The sequence below is a fragment of the Pocillopora damicornis genome, chromosome 3 (assembly GCF_964200805.1).
Source record: "Pocillopora damicornis chromosome 3, jaPocDami1.2, whole genome shotgun sequence".
NCBI classification, from domain to species: domain Eukaryota; kingdom Metazoa; phylum Cnidaria; class Anthozoa; order Scleractinia; family Pocilloporidae; genus Pocillopora; species Pocillopora damicornis.
The window spans coordinates 21,436,806-21,456,430 of NC_142672.1; the positions used below are offsets into that span (position 1 = coordinate 21,436,806).

The 19,625-nt window shown below is 39.8% G+C and overlaps 2 protein-coding genes and 1 long non-coding RNA gene across 5 annotated transcripts; 1 reads left to right on the top strand and 2 right to left on the bottom strand.

The window, feature by feature from the left end:
* Nucleotides 1-959: 959 nt before the first annotated feature.
* LOC149048810 (uncharacterized) lies at nucleotides 960-5,668 on the bottom strand. Of its 3 annotated transcripts, none has more exons than XR_016185294.1 (4): nucleotides 4,412-5,668; nucleotides 4,216-4,305; nucleotides 3,987-4,127; nucleotides 960-3,346 (listed from the first exon to the last, which is right to left on the bottom strand). XR_016185294.1 is itself a non-coding variant. In XM_089201923.1 (4 exons), exons 2-4 carry the CDS (start codon nucleotides 4,286-4,288, stop codon nucleotides 3,132-3,134), a joined length of 390 nt encoding a protein of 129 aa, XP_089058049.1. In that variant the 5' UTR covers nucleotides 4,289-4,305; nucleotides 4,412-5,668; the 3' UTR covers nucleotides 960-3,131. The 3 variants fall into 3 exon arrangements, 2 of the variants coding, with proteins under 2 accessions (XP_089058049.1, XP_089058048.1); XM_089201923.1 differs by having other exon boundaries at nucleotides 4,026-4,127; XM_089201922.1 differs by having other exon boundaries at nucleotides 4,026-4,127; nucleotides 4,216-5,668.
* Nucleotides 5,669-5,811: 143 nt separating this feature from the next.
* Nucleotides 5,812-18,150, bottom strand: LOC149048811 (uncharacterized). The gene is made up of 3 exons (XM_089201919.1): nucleotides 15,944-18,150; nucleotides 11,049-11,309; nucleotides 5,812-7,733 (listed from the first exon to the last, which is right to left on the bottom strand). Exons 1-3 carry the CDS (start codon nucleotides 16,821-16,823, stop codon nucleotides 6,433-6,435), a joined length of 2,442 nt encoding a protein of 813 aa, XP_089058045.1. The 5' UTR covers nucleotides 16,824-18,150; the 3' UTR covers nucleotides 5,812-6,432.
* On the top strand, nucleotides 14,940-18,755 carry LOC149048812 (uncharacterized). The gene is made up of 2 exons (XR_016185296.1): nucleotides 14,940-15,478; nucleotides 18,144-18,755. It is a non-coding gene; the product is annotated as an uncharacterized LOC149048812 (long non-coding RNA).
* Nucleotides 18,756-19,625: the final 870 nt, after the last annotated feature.

The window sequence follows — 19,625 nt, forward strand, 5'->3', positions numbered from 1 at the left end:
AGCCCTGATTGTTGTCGCAGGCATCAAGTATTTCCAGCCCTACGTCTATGGCCGTCGATTCACCGTTCATACTGACCATAACGCAGTACCTTGGCTGATGAATATTAAGGAACCCACTGGGCGACTTGCTCGTTGGGCTGTACTCCTCCAGCAATACGACTTTAACATTGTTCATCGTTCAGGTAAAAGCAATAGAAACGCAGATGCCCTCTCTATACGAGATTATGATAACCTTATCGCCCCTCTTGATAAGGGTGGAGTCCAAACGGAGAAGATTCGCGACCTACAGCGCAGGGACCCCGCCCTTGCCGATATAATTGAGTACCTGGAGTTCGAGGAGCTTCCCAATGACAGTAAAGCAGCCAAGCAGTTCTTGTATACGATTGAACAGTACTACCTAGATCCTGAGGGAATTCTGTGCCACATTTGGGTTCCAGAGGGTAAACGGTCGTCCACACCCAAATCACAGCTAGTAGTTCCCGCCTCGCTACGCCATGAGATACTTGTAAACGTACACGATCTCCCAACTGGTGGTCATCTGGGAGTAAACAAAACTTATGCCAAGCTTCGCGAGCGTTATTTTTGGCCCAAGATGTACATGGATGTTCAACACTGGTGTTTGAGTTGTGAGCACTGTGCAATGAAGAAGACCCCAAGACAGCGACAAACTTCGCCATTACTCCCGATCCCCGTTCGAGAAAGTAAGCTGTGATATTAGTGGACCATGGCCAGTAACTCACGACAACAACCGCTACATTCTGGTCTTCATTGACATGTGCACCAAGTGGCCCGAAGCCTTCGCCATTCCAAATATTGAGGCAAAAACAGTTGCTGAGATCTTCGTGAAGGAGATTGTTAGTCGTCACGGTGCGCCACGCGTGCTCTTGTCAGATCGCGGGTCTAATTTCCTTTCCAGTCTGTTCCGAGAAGTCTGCTTCTTAATGAACACTGAGAAGATATTTACTAGTGGATACAAACCACAGACTAATGGTTTAGTCGAGCGATTCAATGGCACCTTAGCTCAGAGTCTTTCCATGTACGTCAGCAGCGACCAAAAGGACTGGGATCAACATTTGAATTCCGTCCTATTCGCCTATAGAGTTTCACCCTCAGAAGTCACTGGGGAATCCCCCTTTTATATGTTGTATGGCCAAGAACCCCTACTGCCTATGGACACCGCCTTGATTCCCCCTAGGGAAATGTCTGTGTCCGTCGCCGAGCACAGAGTTCGTGTTGTCGAGCATGTGGAAAGAAATAGGTGAATTGCCGCCGAGAATACCCAACGAGCACAACAGAAAATGAAGGAACTCCATGACCTTACTGCCTCGTCACCACCTTTCGCTGTCGGAGATAGGGTATGGGTTTATTCTCCTAAGAACCGAAAGGGGCTCTCCAAGAAGCTCATAACTACCATGGCCCTTATCGTATCGTCGAGTTCCTTTCCCCCGTCCACTGCGTCTTAAGAGCCATGGATAACCGACGCATTTCTACAACGGTTCATGTGGCCCGAATGAAGCGTTATGTTGATCCTGCTTCTCGCCCAATCCGTCAACCGCCCGACGACATTGATGAGCTTTATTTGCTCGATAGCGATCTCCCCGATGACAGTTTCGCCAGTGACCAGACCAACGCGGACGACACCGCTGACCAGCCCCCAGCGCCGAACGACGGCCCTGAATTAGCAAACGAAAATACCTCTGAGGAGGACGAGGAATCAGAAGAAGAAGTTGATATGGACAACGTCTATTCTGCGGAAGAAATTGTCTCACAGCGTCTAAAAAATGGTAAACCCGAATACCAAATCAAGTGGTTGGGTTTCCCGGCTAGTCAAAACACGTGGGAAGACGCAGAGAATATTTTGGACAAGCGACTTCTCGAGCGCTTCTACAAGAAACGTCCACGAGCAAAACGCCTAGATGTTGATCCTGATTACTCTCCCAACACGGTGGCATTACTTTCCTGGCCAGGAAGTCCCGATTCTAGCCCAGTCATTGCTGTTATTACCGGTCGAGAGAGAAATATCTCCCGTCATAGGTTTTCGCGCCCAAACTGGAAAAACTGAATCTTCGCGGACGGCACAATGACAACTGGGAGAAATAACTCTGTAGAGACGACTCGCCAGCGAGAACGGAAACTCGTCACGATTTCCTGGTACACGGAGATCTACTTCAAGCGAGCTTATACGGACGTCAAGGATAAGACAATCTTTGGTTCCACAGCACTTTTATTCTAGGTCAGGCCAACAAACGACATGACCTCTAGCATACTCTAGTTTGTAATCATCAAAGCTGTACTAGGTACTTGCTTAAGAAGTAACTGGTGTGAAGTGCTATTGTTACACAAATCGCAATATTTGAATAAGGACACAAAGGAGCGGAAAAAAGTATCTTTGAAGTTAAACGAAAACTACTTAAATATTCCATCTGTTTCCACGACGGAAAGAATCTCATAATTAAAAAGACGGATGCAATAAACTCTAGGCCATTAACGTAGGAAACTTAAGTGCGAATTTACAGCTCTGATATAGAAAACAATACCTATCTTAATTGCAGTAGCGCAGCTCAGGAAATAAAAACGGACAAGTAATTAAAAGTTTCTGCTTAATTATGCAAGATTGGTTTGGAAACCATCGCATGAAAAGAAATTAAAGTTACGAGTATAAACTCAGCTGCTATCTACCATGAAAACCAATGTTTCCAGAAAGACCATTAACACTTATATTTACCTAAAAAAACCATGTAATAAATATCAAAAGTGCCGACAACCAGGTGCATATGATGAAAGCGAGTAACAACAAAAATCTATTCAAAAGCTACTGTGGTTTTTATGCATTTTTTGATTTATTAAAATGAAAGGACTTGAAATGGTTAAATGTTTACGAATAAATATGTTTCGAATAACACACACGGGAAAATCAGTAAATTTTCCCGTAACATGAGGCACCGTCGTTACCTTGACCTCAGCAGTGGGAAATATCCAGGCCCCACTGCTCAAGTTTTCCAAGGATCAATTGCAAGATCACCTATCCAGTTATTCGTTCCGTAGACTGGAAGCTTAAAAACTCTTCGCGAATCTTCTTGTAAAGAGAATTTACAAGACTTTCTAAAGTCATATTTTAACAATTTGTTTCATCAAAATACTTTATCACGTCTAAACGGACAATTAAACAAGGAAATGGTAGATTCAGCATTCGAATAAACAGTTCGCCAAAGACTAAGATCGTGCATAACGTTGTGGAGATATTTGCCCACTAGTGCAAGGCGCGTCATGCGTTCTTCTAGGGAAAGCCACTTAGAGATTTCCAAAAGGACCTCACGAGGAAGGATCATCATGGCACATGCTGTTCCTATAAAAATATTGCAAAAGTTTAAGTGCCAAATCAAATGGAAGCCTCTTTTATTTACGTCCATGTTACTTGTTTTGTTTGTTTGTTTTTTCCGCAAGGAAGAAAAAGCGCGCTGCCGGAGAGTGTTGTTGATTTTACATATAAGCACGCAAGTATGTTTAAGAACGCAAGAGAACTGATTCGTGCATGGCCGAGTTCCCGCAGTGGCACGTCTCAAGTACCTTAAAAATTCCCAAGTGCTTATAAAGTCAACAACGCAAGAGTAGCAAGTTTATTTCTTTTATAAAATGCCGACAAAATTGCGTGCGTTCAAACGTGTGAACTAAAGCTCCATAAAGCACGCGCGTGGCGCAAGAATGAACCCGAAGGCGAACTGACTAATAATAGCGCACGCAATTCCTTGAACATTTTATAAACTGAAAGTGTATTCAAAAATGAAACACGTGCGTAATGCCATTGTGTCGATCCTCTAGCCATGGATAAATGTTTTCATTAATCAAAGTCACAACATTTTCGGCATTTCTATAGACAAATTTAAAGAAAAGGCAATATCGTAAATTAATGTTCTGAGGGTACTTTTACTCGGAGAAATTCGGGATCTATTTTTCCCCCCAATTTTGAATTGTTATTGGACACTCACTGAACTTATGATGAGTTAGGCTGGCAATAGCTCATTTACCTGTATTTTGGGAAAGAAGTGTTGTCTCGTCCTCAGTGACGGTCAGAACTAAATACTGGCTGCGGCCTGCATCACTTTGTGTTTCCACAAGTTCTTCTGTCTCTACAAAACGAAAAAAATATCACCATCAACTTATATTCGAAACCAAAAAAAAATATTATTTTTAATAAACCAATGAATGAATACTTACCGGCGGGAATCGCTGGCAGAGCGAATCCTCTTTGCTCTCGACGAATTCTCATTGGCTGACGATTGCTCATCATTTTCGTAGTTGTCCGATCTAAAGAACAAAAATTACACGCGGTTCAAAATTAGGACAGGATCTGTCACCTCGCTTGTAAAATGACTAAACGGTGTACCCTAAGTCAGAGTCAATGCATGCTTACCTTACTGAAGACGTATGACTAGGCAGTGGACTGAAAAAACGATTAATTTCCTGTTGCTTCCCCCTTTTGGACATAACTCGACCGACTTCAAATTGAACACTGGGAACCTTTCCTTTGGGAAAAGTAATTCTCAACTGAGCGCTGTTGGCAGTCGTACAACTCACGGTCGACTGTCGGTCGTTACACATGGCGTTTGCCGACAGTAAATACACATTTCGAGCTCGTCCCCTCCTGCATCAGCTATTGTAGAGACAAAGCACAATAACTGTTAGAGCGAAAGCGCAACTGAACGGTCATGAAGTCTGATATGATCGTACAACTGATTTTCCGCTTACATTTTATTTTTGGACAATTTTTATGTACATTTTTCATGTTTTATTGACGCATTTGCCTAATGTGTAGCATAAAATGTCGCAATAAGTATAACCTGTAGTTCCAAAGAAATAACTCCTTTCAAAACATTCTTAGGCAGGACAAAACGTTTCGTGGGTGTCACGCAAGGCTGCATTTCGGAAAATGAAGGCAACAAAAGGAAGCAGTCTAAGACTTGAACTGTCGCATCATAGGAAAAAATCTGTGGTTTACAAGTGTATCCTCGCTAGTATTACCAAGTTCGAAAAATATCTGCTATTAGTTGCTACTGGGAAATTATAGCGTTACGCGAGTGTTTCAATCTTGGTGATACATTACCACAGTGATTGTTGCGATCGAACTGTAGTCCTAAGTTACCTTACTAATGTATTGTTCTAAAGGTCAAAGCTCATTCAGTATTGTTGTAATAATATCATGCTTATATCAAAAAAGAAAGAAAAAGAAATCGCACCAATTGTGGAGGAAGCCCGTACAGATGATCGTTTGGCGACATCGACGACTGGACGTGTTCAAGTGAATCGGTGCTCGGCGGCGGTTCACTCGCGCGCTCCAGAACTTTGCCTGCAGCGGTCGCTCTGCTTTTGTTCTTCTTCCGCTGGGTTGACAGCACTTCCCCTTCGCATTGTTGAAAAAGTGCCTTGACCATTTCTTCATCTTTTCTTTTTATTCTTACGGTCATCTACATCCAGTATTTAGAAACAGACATGAAATTTCGCCATGGCAATTTTAGGCGATGGCGAAGCGAATCATTTCTAATTTCAAATTTACCGCCACAAATGAAGAAGGTTTCGATCGGAGGAAGGTAATGCAAACCTCAACAAATTCTTCCATTGTCATGAAAACGTAGAAATTTACCGAGAAATGCGCCTCTGGTCAGTGCCTTGCATTGGCTGCAGCTCAAGCTGTTTTGGAGTTCTGTATGCCACGACGGTTGATTGACAAATGATCCAGAGGTACCTAAGGTACCTAAGGCACCTCTCCTTTTATAGCGCGCCTTCTTGTTTAACTAAACTTGAATACTGTAACTCTTCCAGTTTCAAGAAAGATTTATTGCAACAATTCTCTCACTTATACTGTACATCTTACGCAACATTATCTACGTAGAATTACTCGTACAAATATAGTGTTGTTCTGTATATAAATAACTCGTACAAATGGTGTTATACAGTAATTTACGGAAAAGGGCTTATGTATTTCGACGCTACAACTAATTATAGATACACAATTATTAACTAATCACAGACTATTGCACGTTGATAAGCTGAGTGACAAACGAAGAGCGGAACCCTAATTTAGTAATTTACAAAAATAACCACTGCTCAATAAAATGTCAGTATTACCATTCAGAGGCGGCTTAGATCTACGTTAACGCCCAATTCCACAATTAACTTTGAAAACTATTTGGTCACACTACCAGAGTTGTACCTACAAGCTGTGAAACAATAGCTGAAATAGGGTGTTAATGCAGATGTGAAAACATTAGTTTATCAACAACAAAAGGACATCTAACCAAGCCACTGAACCCGAAAATACGGTGTTTCCAGACAAAAAACTCATCTTAGGTCAAAAAGTCAAACTGGTCCATGTATAAAGCAGATCAGTGACTTGATCACTTGCAATTTCCGACACTTCGAGTAAATTGCTTATTTTTAACCTACGTTCTCAATGGCTTCTCTCTCTTTCGGAGAACAATAGCAGTATTTGCTTAGACGTGGGTATGAAGACGCGATGCAATATGGTTGATCCTTGTAAGCATCAACTCGACTGATATCTCCTACTAGTGAAGGAACGCCCTTCTTCATTCTAACAGAAGCTTCGTAAAATCCCTCGTTCGGAGATGTCACGAACTGTAACTGATACAAAGTGTCCATAGCGAGAGTATTAACCGATTTTTCACCCAACACCACACCACAGGAATCACATTCATCGCGAGCGCCTCTTTTGGAGTCTACAAATCTCTGCATGGCTTCTTTCGGCATCTCGCGGAAAGCGTTCTTTATTTCTTTTAGTTTCATCCGCTGACATAGCTTTAACAGTTCGTCGCTTTGTGACGTTAAATTGTTCATGTGCCTGACGACAAACTCAGCTGATTCCTTGACTGAGGGCTCATCCACCGACACGGCTTCCAAATCAAGACAGGGACACCAGTGATCTTCCACACCTGCGCTTGCGCACGTTCGATTTCTCTCGTCAATCCGGCTGAACAAGCTTTGACCAGTTATAATTTCGCTCGGATACTGTGGATATGACAGTACGTGACGTAATGTGGCATAAACGTCAAAGGGTGATGTTAGAACGCGAGAGTTTTGGACCAGATTTTTGTGGAGGTCTGGATACTTGTCAAGAAACCAGTTAGGCAGACTGATCGACATAAATGGAAACCTCTCTTCTAGTTTACCCTGAATTGTCTTTCGCAGACTAGCGAACCGATGCCCATGGTCCCCGAAAATAATCAGCATGGTATTCTTTTCAAATGATTCTCGCTGAAATGTTTGCAAGAAAGTCGTCAGGTCGTCGTCCATATAACCGATCATGTTTACGTCATCATGTGAAAGTGCAGCATGAGATAAGAACGCAAAATTAGGCCGGTTCTTGTAACTTCGAAAGAAACTTAACAAATAATTGAGAGATACGTTATGAGCAGGTCTGTTATTGATACATTTTCCATTTAAAAGTTTATCTGTCTCTATCCAGAATGGTCTGGAAAAATGGTCTGTTGGAGGGTCTCTGAAACCATGTAGACGGTAATTAAAGGCTGCAAGCCCTGGAACGTCTTCTGAGAACATAGTAGCATATCCTTTGTCATTGTAATTTCTAAATATCCAGCGCCATCTGTCTACAGGTTGTGAGCCGCTCATTCTCCGTCGAGCCTCAGGTTGCTTATTCTCGTCGATTCCAGTGAGCATTCCACACAGCTGCGCAGTGGTGCCGTCCCCTACGATTGTTTCTCCTATCAAAAACGTAAAACTGAGGCTGAATCGTTTTTAGCGTTTTCAACCCTATCTAGAAATGATTAGAACTTTTGAAGCTAATGATATAGAAATCAGTGTAACCATTTGAGCCTTTTTTTGCGACTTTGATATGTTGAATCACCGTGCAGTGCTGCGGATTGGCGCTGTTTTGTATTTTACAGGATAAAATGTGACTGCAATTTCTGCTGATCAAAATAATTTTTGTAATTTTATTTTCAAGCATGAGAATTTAAAAAGAGAAGATGCCATTCTAGACTCTCCTATATTGTTTAGTAACATCACACTCGATAATCAACTGAATTCTTTTCACAGTTACATTATGAGCTGGAGATTCCTTTCGCGCGATGGTTGATGAGGAAGAAACCCGAATCAAAAGTCACTGATTATCCTTGCAATCTTATTGGCTCTCAGTGGTGCGATTTATTCATGAATTGTATCATTTCTTGCTGTAAATCGCATCTTTTCTACCAGCCTATGAGAAACCTTTATTAAAACACATCAACCAGTCACATTTCAAGGCTTGTTTAAAGTAACCAATCAAATTAGAGAAATATAAAATACAACTTTTGAAACTTTTTATAAACCAGCCCAGCACTATCAATAAAGTATTTGTAAAGACCGAAAAGACCTGTATTTGAGCAGCTGCATTTTGTGCTTTCAAAGTGGATGTAATAAAGTGGTAACTGAACTTCCTGTCGAGGAATTTTGGTTTTAAATCATACTAAACTAATGATAAAATTCTTGAATGTGATTGGTTATCACCAGCCCGATTTGAGCACTAATAGGACAGTGTACGCGTCATGCTTGTAATAGGACAGTTAAAGGGACAGTCAACACGTCATGCCTGCGTAAGTGGACAGAACTTATCATGTGCGCACGCTGGTGTCTCGCATTTCGCCGAGTAAACTGTTGTTATTGTTATCGTTGTTTTTTGTGAAAACGTATAACCGATATCTAATTTCTTTCCCAAATTTTGTCATAGTTTTAATTAATTGGTAACAGGACTTCGTGTCGTCCAACTCTGTCTGTAATCGGATAACGAGTAGCGTAGCTAATCAGATTAAAGCGCTTGACTGTAGACTGACCCTAATAGAAAACACAAGCCAATCCCCCACACCCCCCCTTCTTTTCAGGGCTTTCCGCAGTTTTTCATTTGTCCAAAGATTCGGTCGCCGTTTGCTAAGCTCAGGTTGTAGAGTGCCGGACTGCCGTGTAGGAGGAAGTCGAGAGTTCAAGGAGGGGGGCATTGGGGTCTATAAGAAACCGCAAAACCGTAGAAAAAAAAATCATCCAAAACCGCAAAACAGCAAAAATACAGTCGATCAACTCTCTCACCTCTCGACATCTATTTCGCAAAACATTACCCGCCGTATGAACTCATTCTCTCATTCTGATTTGCTGATTTCAAATCTGAACGAAATGAGGACCATAATTTTTTAATTTTTTTTTCAGAGGGCACGGTAACGAATCCTACAATCTGATTGGTTCTTTACCCGGTCAGTATTTTCCTATCTCTGCCCACGGGCCACGGTAACGCTTTCGTGAGTCGCCGTGTACATCTCAACTTTCGTTGCCATTTTTCATAAATATACCTCGTTTTGCCCGCTGGGCAGTATTTTTAAGCAAACACATCGGTCACTACCTCAAGCCGACTTATGAATCCTCTCTTTTCTCTCTCTCAAATCACTTTAGTTGACAAAAAAATATTGGTTTCAGAATGAATTTGTATAGGCAATAGTGTCATTACGTTGGTTGACAAGCGGCCTAAAAGCCGTCTGCAATTGATTTTAATCATTCACAAAAAGTACCTAGAAAGTTAAAACGTGAGGTATTTGGTAAACTGAACAATGAAACTTTCATTCATTTAATGTCTGAATTTTCTCAAACAATTTGTTCGTAGTGAAAGAGCGAGCGAAGTTTTAATTTCAGTTAGTCAATAAATATACGCTCTCGGTGAGTCTTTCAAAGTCCGTTCAATTTGGACATTTGGACCATAAATTACACAACAGAAACTGAAGGAATTTATTGAGAAAAGGCCGCATTAAATCCCCTTGTGTCTCGTTGGAGTGTGCCGTTCGAATTTAGTTTTTGTGGAGGAAAGACCAGATTTACACACGCCGTTGCAGCAAATAAACGAGCAAACTCTCACAACTTCAAAATAAAAATTTGAATTTACTCACAATTACTTTCCTGGCCGTTTACTTAATGAACAGAGGTAAATCTTCATACATGATTGAATCGTCGATGAGAGTGAATAATACTTTCCGTTATATCATTGATTGTTTTTGAAGAAAACATTGTCGTGACAGTCCTTGCCGAACTAGTTCCGTTGTTTTTCAAATCTTCTTACGCTTTTTTTTTCTTACGCGCTCTCTAATTGACAGGTGTCAGATTGTGACAGATACTTGTAAAAATGATGTTTCAAACTTAGTTTGGAAGCCTTTTAAATCACCTTTATCATTACGCAAGTGAAAATGTTTCAGTGAAGCATCTCTCTTTAATTTGTATCACCTTTACTTTACCTACCATTTACTCGCTCAAAAATTGTTCAGTTTATGGAAGATCTTGCCGTATTTATAGCCCTAAATCATTCGGGTTCTTTCAGAATGTATTTTGTTAAGTTTAAAAAAAAAAAAATGTTATTGACCGGTTAAGGGTCGGTCCGTATGGCCTCGGCCTCGGGCAGCATTTTCAAGACCTCAGTCACAGTTTTTCACCATACAGACCTCCCAGCCGGCAAATAACATATATATATATTTTCTAACGGACAGTTGTATTAATTTTCAAAAATTACTTCAAAAAGGTGGGACAATGAAAGTATACTATTACTTTGCACCTTTCGTTGACTTAAATATTTTTTTCTATAATGACTTCTTTGCCGGAATTCCCTTGACATATATACACATGTATTCACTCCGTCATTACAAGGGACAGGCGTGAATAATATGGCCAAATATCCGTCATTTAAAAGAAATACTTCATCCTGAAAAATTGAACAGTTGCTGAACCAGTGATAATCATGAAAAGTAAACTACTGGTGGTGGTTAAAGTGCAGTTGATTTCCTAATGTACAGGAAGATTCTTAGACCTATCTTAACGATGAAAGTTGCGACCACAGAATCAACGAAATGAAGTGCTTACCTAGCTACCACCCCTGCGTACAAGCACGCGTGATTGACGTGTCAGACTGATACGTCATTCCAAAGCAGTAGAATTTCAACTCAAAGACGATTTAACAGCCGCTAATCACAAAAGTAAAACCTTTTTACATAACTCAACAAAACATTACTTACCTTGCAGGAAGACGGTGTTTAAGTTCTTCGTCAGATATTCCAAGCTTTTGGGCATCTTTCTTTTAAAATTAGCGTGTGATGTGGAGTCGAACATGATCAGTGCTACATTTAGTGGAATACCACCAGGTTTCTGCTCCCGTTCGAGAACTTCCTTTTTAGGAAACACGTGCATGTGAACGTCACTTTTGGTCTCACCTGAAGATGTCTCGACGTCTACTCGGATGAAGTCGTAATCAACTAATACGTTTCCACTGAAGATTCCTGCAAGTGCAAATTAAAAGAATGAAAAAGAATTTTAACATTTTTTTTCATGATAGTGCCAAGAACTGTTGCTAACTCCAGTCATGGAAACTCAATAGACCCCGCTAACTCGAACTCGGTGAATTCGAACTTCCCGCTAACTCGAAACAAATGTGATTTCCCTGGATTTGACCCCGTTTTATCAGCTTATTTGAACTGGAATTCCCCATTAACTCTGAACTAGTTTTACTTTTCCTTTGACTTCTCTGATAACTCGAACTCTCAAACGTCGGTTGATCGAAGACTTCAAAGAGTCAGAACACAGCCGATTGACTCGTCCCGATATTTAATCGCGATTGATACAAACGTCATACCATTTATGAAAACCCTCTACCTTAAATCTAACTTCTCAAACTAAACTTTCTTATCAAAAGGCTGTTATAAATCAAACTTAAGGTACGAAAACGACAGAGTGTCATTTGCCTCATGTATTTCTGCAACATTCTCAAAGCCTCTTTCCCAGTTGTCATAAATTCCAAGGAAATGAAGAGAAAGGAGTACAATATTTGATCTTAAGAAGTTTTAATTGTTGGCCAAGAAATTTTAGGATGGACTAACAGGCATTGTAAACAAGCAACTGGCTGTTCTACTGTTCCATTTGTGTGTAATTTTAGTTAGTGACATAGCTACCTTCTGTAAGTGAGTTGGTGATGGACCACAACAAGCCAAGAAAACTGGAATTTGCTCACGTCAAGAACACCTCAAAATGTGAATAACTTAACTTAATAACAAGCATCTACTATGAGATTGTCATAAGGAATTGAGAAAGTTGCCAAAGACAACTTTTTGAAACTAAAACAAATTGGCAAAGCTGCGGTCAGTAAACACCGCAGCAACCCTAAGGCAACGCATGTTACTGAGGAAGACATGCAACTTTAAAATCAACTATTTGTTTGGCCAAAAAGCTAGGGTAAAGTTAACCCTTTAATTCCCAAGATCTGATTCTTAACACTCACTTCTAGCTGCCACATATATCCTTGTAAACTAATTATGAGAATTTGGTGTAAGATCAAGATAACAACTTCTACCTGATAAGTTTGAATATTCTCATTACCTGTTTGCTGGATAATGTAAGGATATGATAGGGAAAAGTTTTCATTTTGATTTCTTCTGGGAATTAAAGGTTTAACCAGAGACCTTTGGACTGCAGTAGAGCCTTACAATGGAGCAAAGGGAACTGTTCAACACATAATTTATGCAGAAGATCACAGAAACTTTCATTGCTATCAATTGTTGCCATTGTCCAGTTTGATTATGATGATTACATGGGCCCATTTTTTTTTTCCTGGAACAAGTTGTACAAACAACAGCCCAACTGATATAAAGCTTGAAAGACAACAACCACCAATAAGAGATATACTTGGGACTATTTTTTGTTAACAGACTCTACTTTAAATTCGAACGCAACACTAAATGAAGGCCTTAATTATGGGGCGATGCTAGGGATAAAATTACTATGTAAACTTAATTTCAGTTCCAGGATATAATGTATGTAAAGAAACTGTTGTGAGTACATTCGCCCCTTGACAATACACACAACAGTCTGACAGTTTCAAATGACACATTACATATAGGAAAGAGATTTTGAAAGTAACTTTTCTCCGGGTAACCTAATTCGGGAGGAACCCGTTCTTCACAGCCACTTCAAGTACTCACAAGGAAAAGAAAATTATGCTGAACAAGATTATTTACATAAGACACAAGAATGTCGCCAGCTCGGCGTTTTGGATTTTCAAAACATTCGGTGGTTTTTAAAATTTTTTTGCATGTCATAGCTATCATAATAACATAAATGAAAAAAATTACTCAGTTCTGATTGGTTAAGACAAACGCAGTTTTCAGGTAATTCAATGCAGAAGAGGGTTAATTCAGTGCAAAGAAGTAACAAACCAGACTGAACAATTCCTTGAACTGTTTCGCCAGACTTTGAACTTTTATGCTCCTTAAAGACGTGAAAATATCACTATATATTATTGTTTTGATCGTTATTTGATGTTTTGACCGAACGCACAATTTCACTTGAAGGGTTTGAATAAGTTATTTCTGCACTTGATGCGCGCGCTTTACTTCTGCATAATTATGATAAGCTATCTTGTATTTTTTCATGTATATTATAAATACGTAATCACATGATTTTTCTCGTGCAATTTGGAATAAATAAGCGCTTGTAAATTTTTTCAAAGAGCACAGATTGCAAGAGCCCGTAGGGCTCGTGCAATTTTGTTAGTCTTTGAAAAAAAATAACTCGTGCTTATTTATTCCAAATTGCACTCGAAATCATGTGATTACCTAAACTGAACTGTAGATAAACATTTGAAAATGCTCGATGTTATTTGAACGCATATGAAAGGTAATAAATAACTCACTAGTCATGACAAGTATGTAAATACGTCAATATGCTTACGCTGCGCTTAGTCAGTCCAGGAAACTCACACAGTACAAAGGAACAAGCACTGTAGAAAGGTAACTTTGGTTTTGTTCAAACCCAGTTCCAATTTTCTAAGTTAAGAGTGCAACTGTAAATTCCTTAGAAACTTTCTCAGGTACATTCAATGTAAACATATTTACCGAGGCTCATTGTGCGAGCCTGGGCTACCTGTGACCGATGCGCCTTAGATTATAGAGTTTGACTTCAGCGTTTCGCTCACAACACAGAAATATGATTGGATTTCCGCTGGAAATCTCTCAAACAAGCGGTCATGCGTGTCAACCCTTGTCAACGATTTATCATGGCTGATGACCAGCGGGAATGTTTATTGCAGTTTCCGACAATTCGTTCGCTGATACCAGAGCAGACTGAGGCGCTAGAGGCTCTTATCACTGGCAGAGACGTCTCAATTTGGAAAGTAGCGGATTTTGGGGATGAAATGTTACGATTTGCGAAATTTATGAAACATTTCTCGGGATCAATTGCGTCTTGTCGAGATCGATTGAAGTCAGCTCATTCATGTTATGGCTTGGGATGGGTAGAGGTCATTAAGCAGATATTGTCCTTTTTGTTGGTGTGCGTGTGTGTTTGTGAGGCGGAGGGTGGGCTGGGTGGGCATAACCCAGCATCAAATGTTGCTCTAGCAACAAAGTATCAGTAACCCCCATCTTTCACGATCATTTGCACTATTGTGAAATATTCCTTGCCCGTTTCTTGATATCTTTGTTTTTAACAAAGCGACCACAATCGTTCTTAATAGAATTTCAAGCCTTAGTATGGTCTGATTTTCACATATTAATATTTGCGTAGTCACCAAACAACTGAGAGATAAAACCACAAGAAAAGTAAATAAATGGCCAGTGACGAAAGCAATGCTTCGCTTTTCCCTATTAAAATTCGCCGGTTCTTCATGTAAGCCAATAACAATTTAAGGCACATATGTGAAAATCAGTGTGTGTACATCCCTGAACATTGAAAATATATCAAGTCTCCACTATTTTTTTCAACAAAATGAACACATATCGGTTAAGAAGATGAAACGTATGGACCACGTGCAAAGCTGTCAATTTTTTCTCGAATATTGCGTGTGTTAAAATATTTAATAGTGACATTTCATTTACATCTACATCTACTTTTATTAACCTCGCGCGCACAGTGAGAAGACTAGGAGCAACTTCAGAATACCCCGCAACTCATTTACATGTCATTGAATAAGAATAGCGTCTATTGTGTTATGCCTCGATCTTCAAAGCCTCCCGACACATGTAAATGAGTTGCGGGGTATTCTGAAGTTTATGAGTTGCGGGGTATTCTGAAGTTTAGCCGAAGACTATATGAAGGCTTGGAATTATTTTACGAACGATTGTGATCAAGAAACGGGCAAGGAATATTCCACAATAGTGCAAATAATCGTGAAAGATGATCGCGGAAAAGCGATATGCGTGACGCTTGGTAAGTTGTAAGATGACATGTTATCACGTATCAGACGAAAAAACATATAAATTGTCAGTCTGCATTTTGTACCAAGTCTGCAGTATGCATTTTGTAATATTGACTCTCACTAAGTAGGAGGGGTAGCATGCGAGACTACTTCAGTTCACGGTCCACAATACAACTTCCGTCCACGGTCGACAACTAACCGTCGACATCTGCTTCACCACAATACCTCATTCATTACTTTAAGCATGAATGAGCTAAGAAGGTAAGAGTTCAGCTAGCGTATCAAATAATTAACGTCCTACAGGGTTGTCTGCCTGTGACAATAGCTTTATTCTGAATATCCTGATTGTCATGCAGCATCCCGAGGTACAAATCTTCCATATTCACCGTTTGATTGCTACGTAAAAATTAAACATGTGGGCGGCCATCAAATTTTCTTGATTGACGTGTTCTCTCAAACCATGACTTGTAAATTGATTTCACGCCTAAATTTTCTCACAATAAACAAAAGTTTGCCTCGTGCGTCTGAGCACTTAAACTGTAGTACGTACTATTCATGAGCTTCACTCAGGACTTCCGCAATACATCGACATCGATTTTTTTCGCTGATTTTTCCGACCTCGTGCAATGGACTTCGCCGTAGAGAAGGGACTGATCGAAATCTAGTTACAAAACATAACTCAATACAAACATATTTATCTCAAGTTACACTTATGTTTTATCTCACCTTTCTGGCCAGTCGCTGACGCTCGACCTCCACTCGTGTTCAAAACTTTAACCGGATCCGAAAGAACCACACGAAAATCGTCCCCTTCAGCCCTTTCAATTTTTCTGAACTGTGCTGAGACGACAGCTTCGCCTTCAATTCGAAGCACGTTGTCTTCGAAACTAGAATAACTGACACCCTCGCAACTGAGTTTGCCAAGATCTTTCATAAAGTTAACCACGCTGGGATGAAATGGATCTAGAATGGGCAGCTTACAAGCGGCAGAATCATTGGCTGCTGTTTGAATTAACATCTTCTGAACATCATTTACTGGTGTTTGATGGTGAAGTTTCGTGTTTGGTGTTCTTAAATCGAGACCTTTGTAATACACAAGCGCAAACGATGTAAGACTGACAATGCCAAGCGATAAAGCGAAGCATCGATAGTTCAAACGTCTAACCAGTGAGGAGAAGGTAGAGGTCTTTTGAAAGAGTCTCCTGGGCATACTTTTTGCGAAATATATCGCTACAAGGAGAAAAACGGCAACTCGAGCAATGGTGGAGGAAAACAAATTTTGGTTTAAAAAAAAACGCCCCGCACGTGACTTGCGTCCAGTCCTCTTAACCAAAGGTTGCCACACGCGGGTTAAATTAATGAATAGTAAACTTTTGCAGTCGAATTCTTGTGAGCGTTTTCGAACCTTTCCGTGGACCAAATTGCAGCGCGTCCCGATTGTGTTGTAGATTGTTCGTCGATACATGTGACAAAGAGGGAGCCAAGACTTACTACAAGTCCTGCGCTCTATTCGGTACAGACTGAAAACTCGCAAGTGAAACAATTGACTAGTGTTTCTATTCAAGTTATAATAATTGTTGGGTCTAAATTCGCGGGCTCCGGGCATTAAGGCACAACCATTACTTTCGAAATAAGTCTTTAACTTAAGTCAGTTGATATATTTTTACAACGAGAACATGAAAATTACATAGGGGGTAAGTTTCTAAGGAAACGGTGCTGCTGCGTCGTTAGGAGCAGGTATAAAAAGGGAATTCGCTCCGACGAAGGGCTAACGCTCGAAACGTCAGCTTTTGGATTCCTTTAAGTGGCTAATTTAGGTTATCAACTCAGTTGATGATACTAAATTACCATGAAAATTACAGTTTAATAGAAAAAGAAATATTGTTGAAAAAAAGGGGGGGGGGAATACAATGGTCCATTAACGGGGCACAAAGCGGATTTGGTTCGTATATTGTTACAAGTAATTTCTAACATTCCCAGTGTAGTTGACACTCTCCATTATTCTTTTTCTTAAAACTTGATACAACTCACTAGCTCAGGTTCTAGCACTACTCTCACAAGGATAATTTTGGCCACCAGCCTATAAAGGTGACAGTTATCAAGCTGTCAATCTTTGACTAGCGTCATTATTAAACTAGCGAATCATGTTAAGTTACCTGAAACAGTTCCCGCATATTAAGTATGTACCTTCACTTTGTTGACTCTTTCCAAAACGACTTTCTTCCTAAAAATTTCACACTTTTGCGGTTAAGATCGGGCAAAACAAAAACAAGACTGGTATAAGAATTATAAAGTACTCCTTAGAATTACATTAGAAATTGCACATCGGCTCTCAAGTCAAATTCCACGATAGGAGATTATGTAACTTGGCTAAAATCGATAACAGCCTTATACAAACATTTGTGGAGTTAAATGAACTATTTTCTCCTAAACAGAAAAGATATCCATCCCTCTACTTGCAAAGTAAAACCGCTAAAGAAATAGGAAATGATCAATTAGCTTATAAAATTTTCTTTAACTGAATGGCTAGTATACTATTTTATTCATTTTTCAACACCTAAATGAGTTAAAAACACACATGTAGAAAATTCTTGCTTGATGCCAATTTTTTTCTTTCAACAGTATAGCACTTGAAACTGATATGGCTGTCACGTTCTGACATGACTGCATAATAATGCTCGGTGGCGTGACACTGTTGTCACACCGTTGATAAATGTGCTAGTTTGTCACAAACGATTTTGTTTTGCAGTTTCCCGACACAAGGCGGATTAGGTTACAAAAAGCACTTGAAACTGACATGACCGCATAATCTTTCTCAAAAGAAGCGCTTGTGCAAATATTTGGTGCATTGTTTACATTGCTAGTATCTTTCGTGCTGACATTTTCCTCTTCTTTTGTGATGGTATTCAAAATATTTTAAATTTAGAGAACAATAGAACCACGTGCTCGAAAGTACTTTAGGAAGTTCCTTGTAAAGCTTTTTGGATTGCATAGACGACTGCGTGGGATTACATAAACGACTGCGTGGCGATTACATCGATGACTACGCGGCGATTACAAAGTTGAGCACACTAGAGGTCGTGTTGGTTGTCGACATGAACTAAATAAAGTTACTGTGGAACCAAACGCAGTTTTCTGTCAGGATCAGAAAGAAGAACGTAACAATCGTCCCTCAAGGCCTTGCATTTTTTCTGTATTGTGCAGAAACGAAACCTTCGCCTTCAATTAATTCGAAGAACGTTGTTTTCAAAACTGGAATAACTTATACCCTCGTAAAGTTTTCCCGGATCTTTCACAAAGTTAACCACGCTGGGATGAAATGGATCAAGTACGGGAAGTCTAAAAGCGGCATATTCTTCCTCAACTTAAGTTTCATCAATTCCTTTTGCTAATGTTTGTGTTGGAGGCAGCAGATCGTAAGCATATTTAGAGATGATTGATCGGTAGTGAAACCACTGTAATAAACAAAAGCAAGAGATGCCCCCCCCCCCAAAAAACAAACAAATAAACAAACAAACAAACGTAGGCACGCTATGCATGCAAGAGTTATTTTTTGGGTGGGTGGATTAATTGAAACATTGTAAGTGATGTCTACTTTTTTAGAAAAGGAAAGAGTATTAACGCGGAAAAGAACGAAAATGACGAATTAACTCACACATAGGTATTTTGTGGTCGATTGTAAACTGTATTGGTGCCACGGATACTTGTTAGTACAAAATGCAGAGTGCAGACCGGATACAACATGCAGACTAGGTACAAAATGTGGGCTGCAGACTACAGAGTGGGTACAAAATGCAGACTGAGAATTTATACTGTTTTTCGTCTGATAGGTGATAACATGTCATCTTACAACTTAACGAGCGTCACGAAATCGCTTTTCCGCGATCAGCTTTCACGATTATTTGCACTATTGTGGAATATTGCTGACCCATTTCTTGATCAAAATCGTTGTTAATATAATTTCAAGTCTTCATATAGTGATGTCTGTACAGATTTTACTAATTCAATAAAAGTAGATGTGTGATTAGCCTACTTGCATGTATCTTAACTTGATAGTGTGGAAATGTGGAAGTGTGAAAGTGTGAAGATCTGGAAATATGCAAATGATCTTCACCTTACTCACATTCACCTAACTTGGTAGTGTTGAAGTGTGGAACAGTGTGAGTGTGGAAGTCTGAAAATATGCAAATGAGTCTTAACCTTACTCACATTTATCTTAACTTGCATTGTGATGACGTGTTCTGTGCTCTGTTACCCCAAGTAAAAGCCATTTACTGCCAAATGTAGCTACTACAGACAACCGCCTCAATGAATCCGACCGAGGATTCAGGTCTATAGTTAATAATTTATATCAAATGATGAAAAACATAACATTAACTCAAACTCATCGAAGAAACGTCATCCTGAT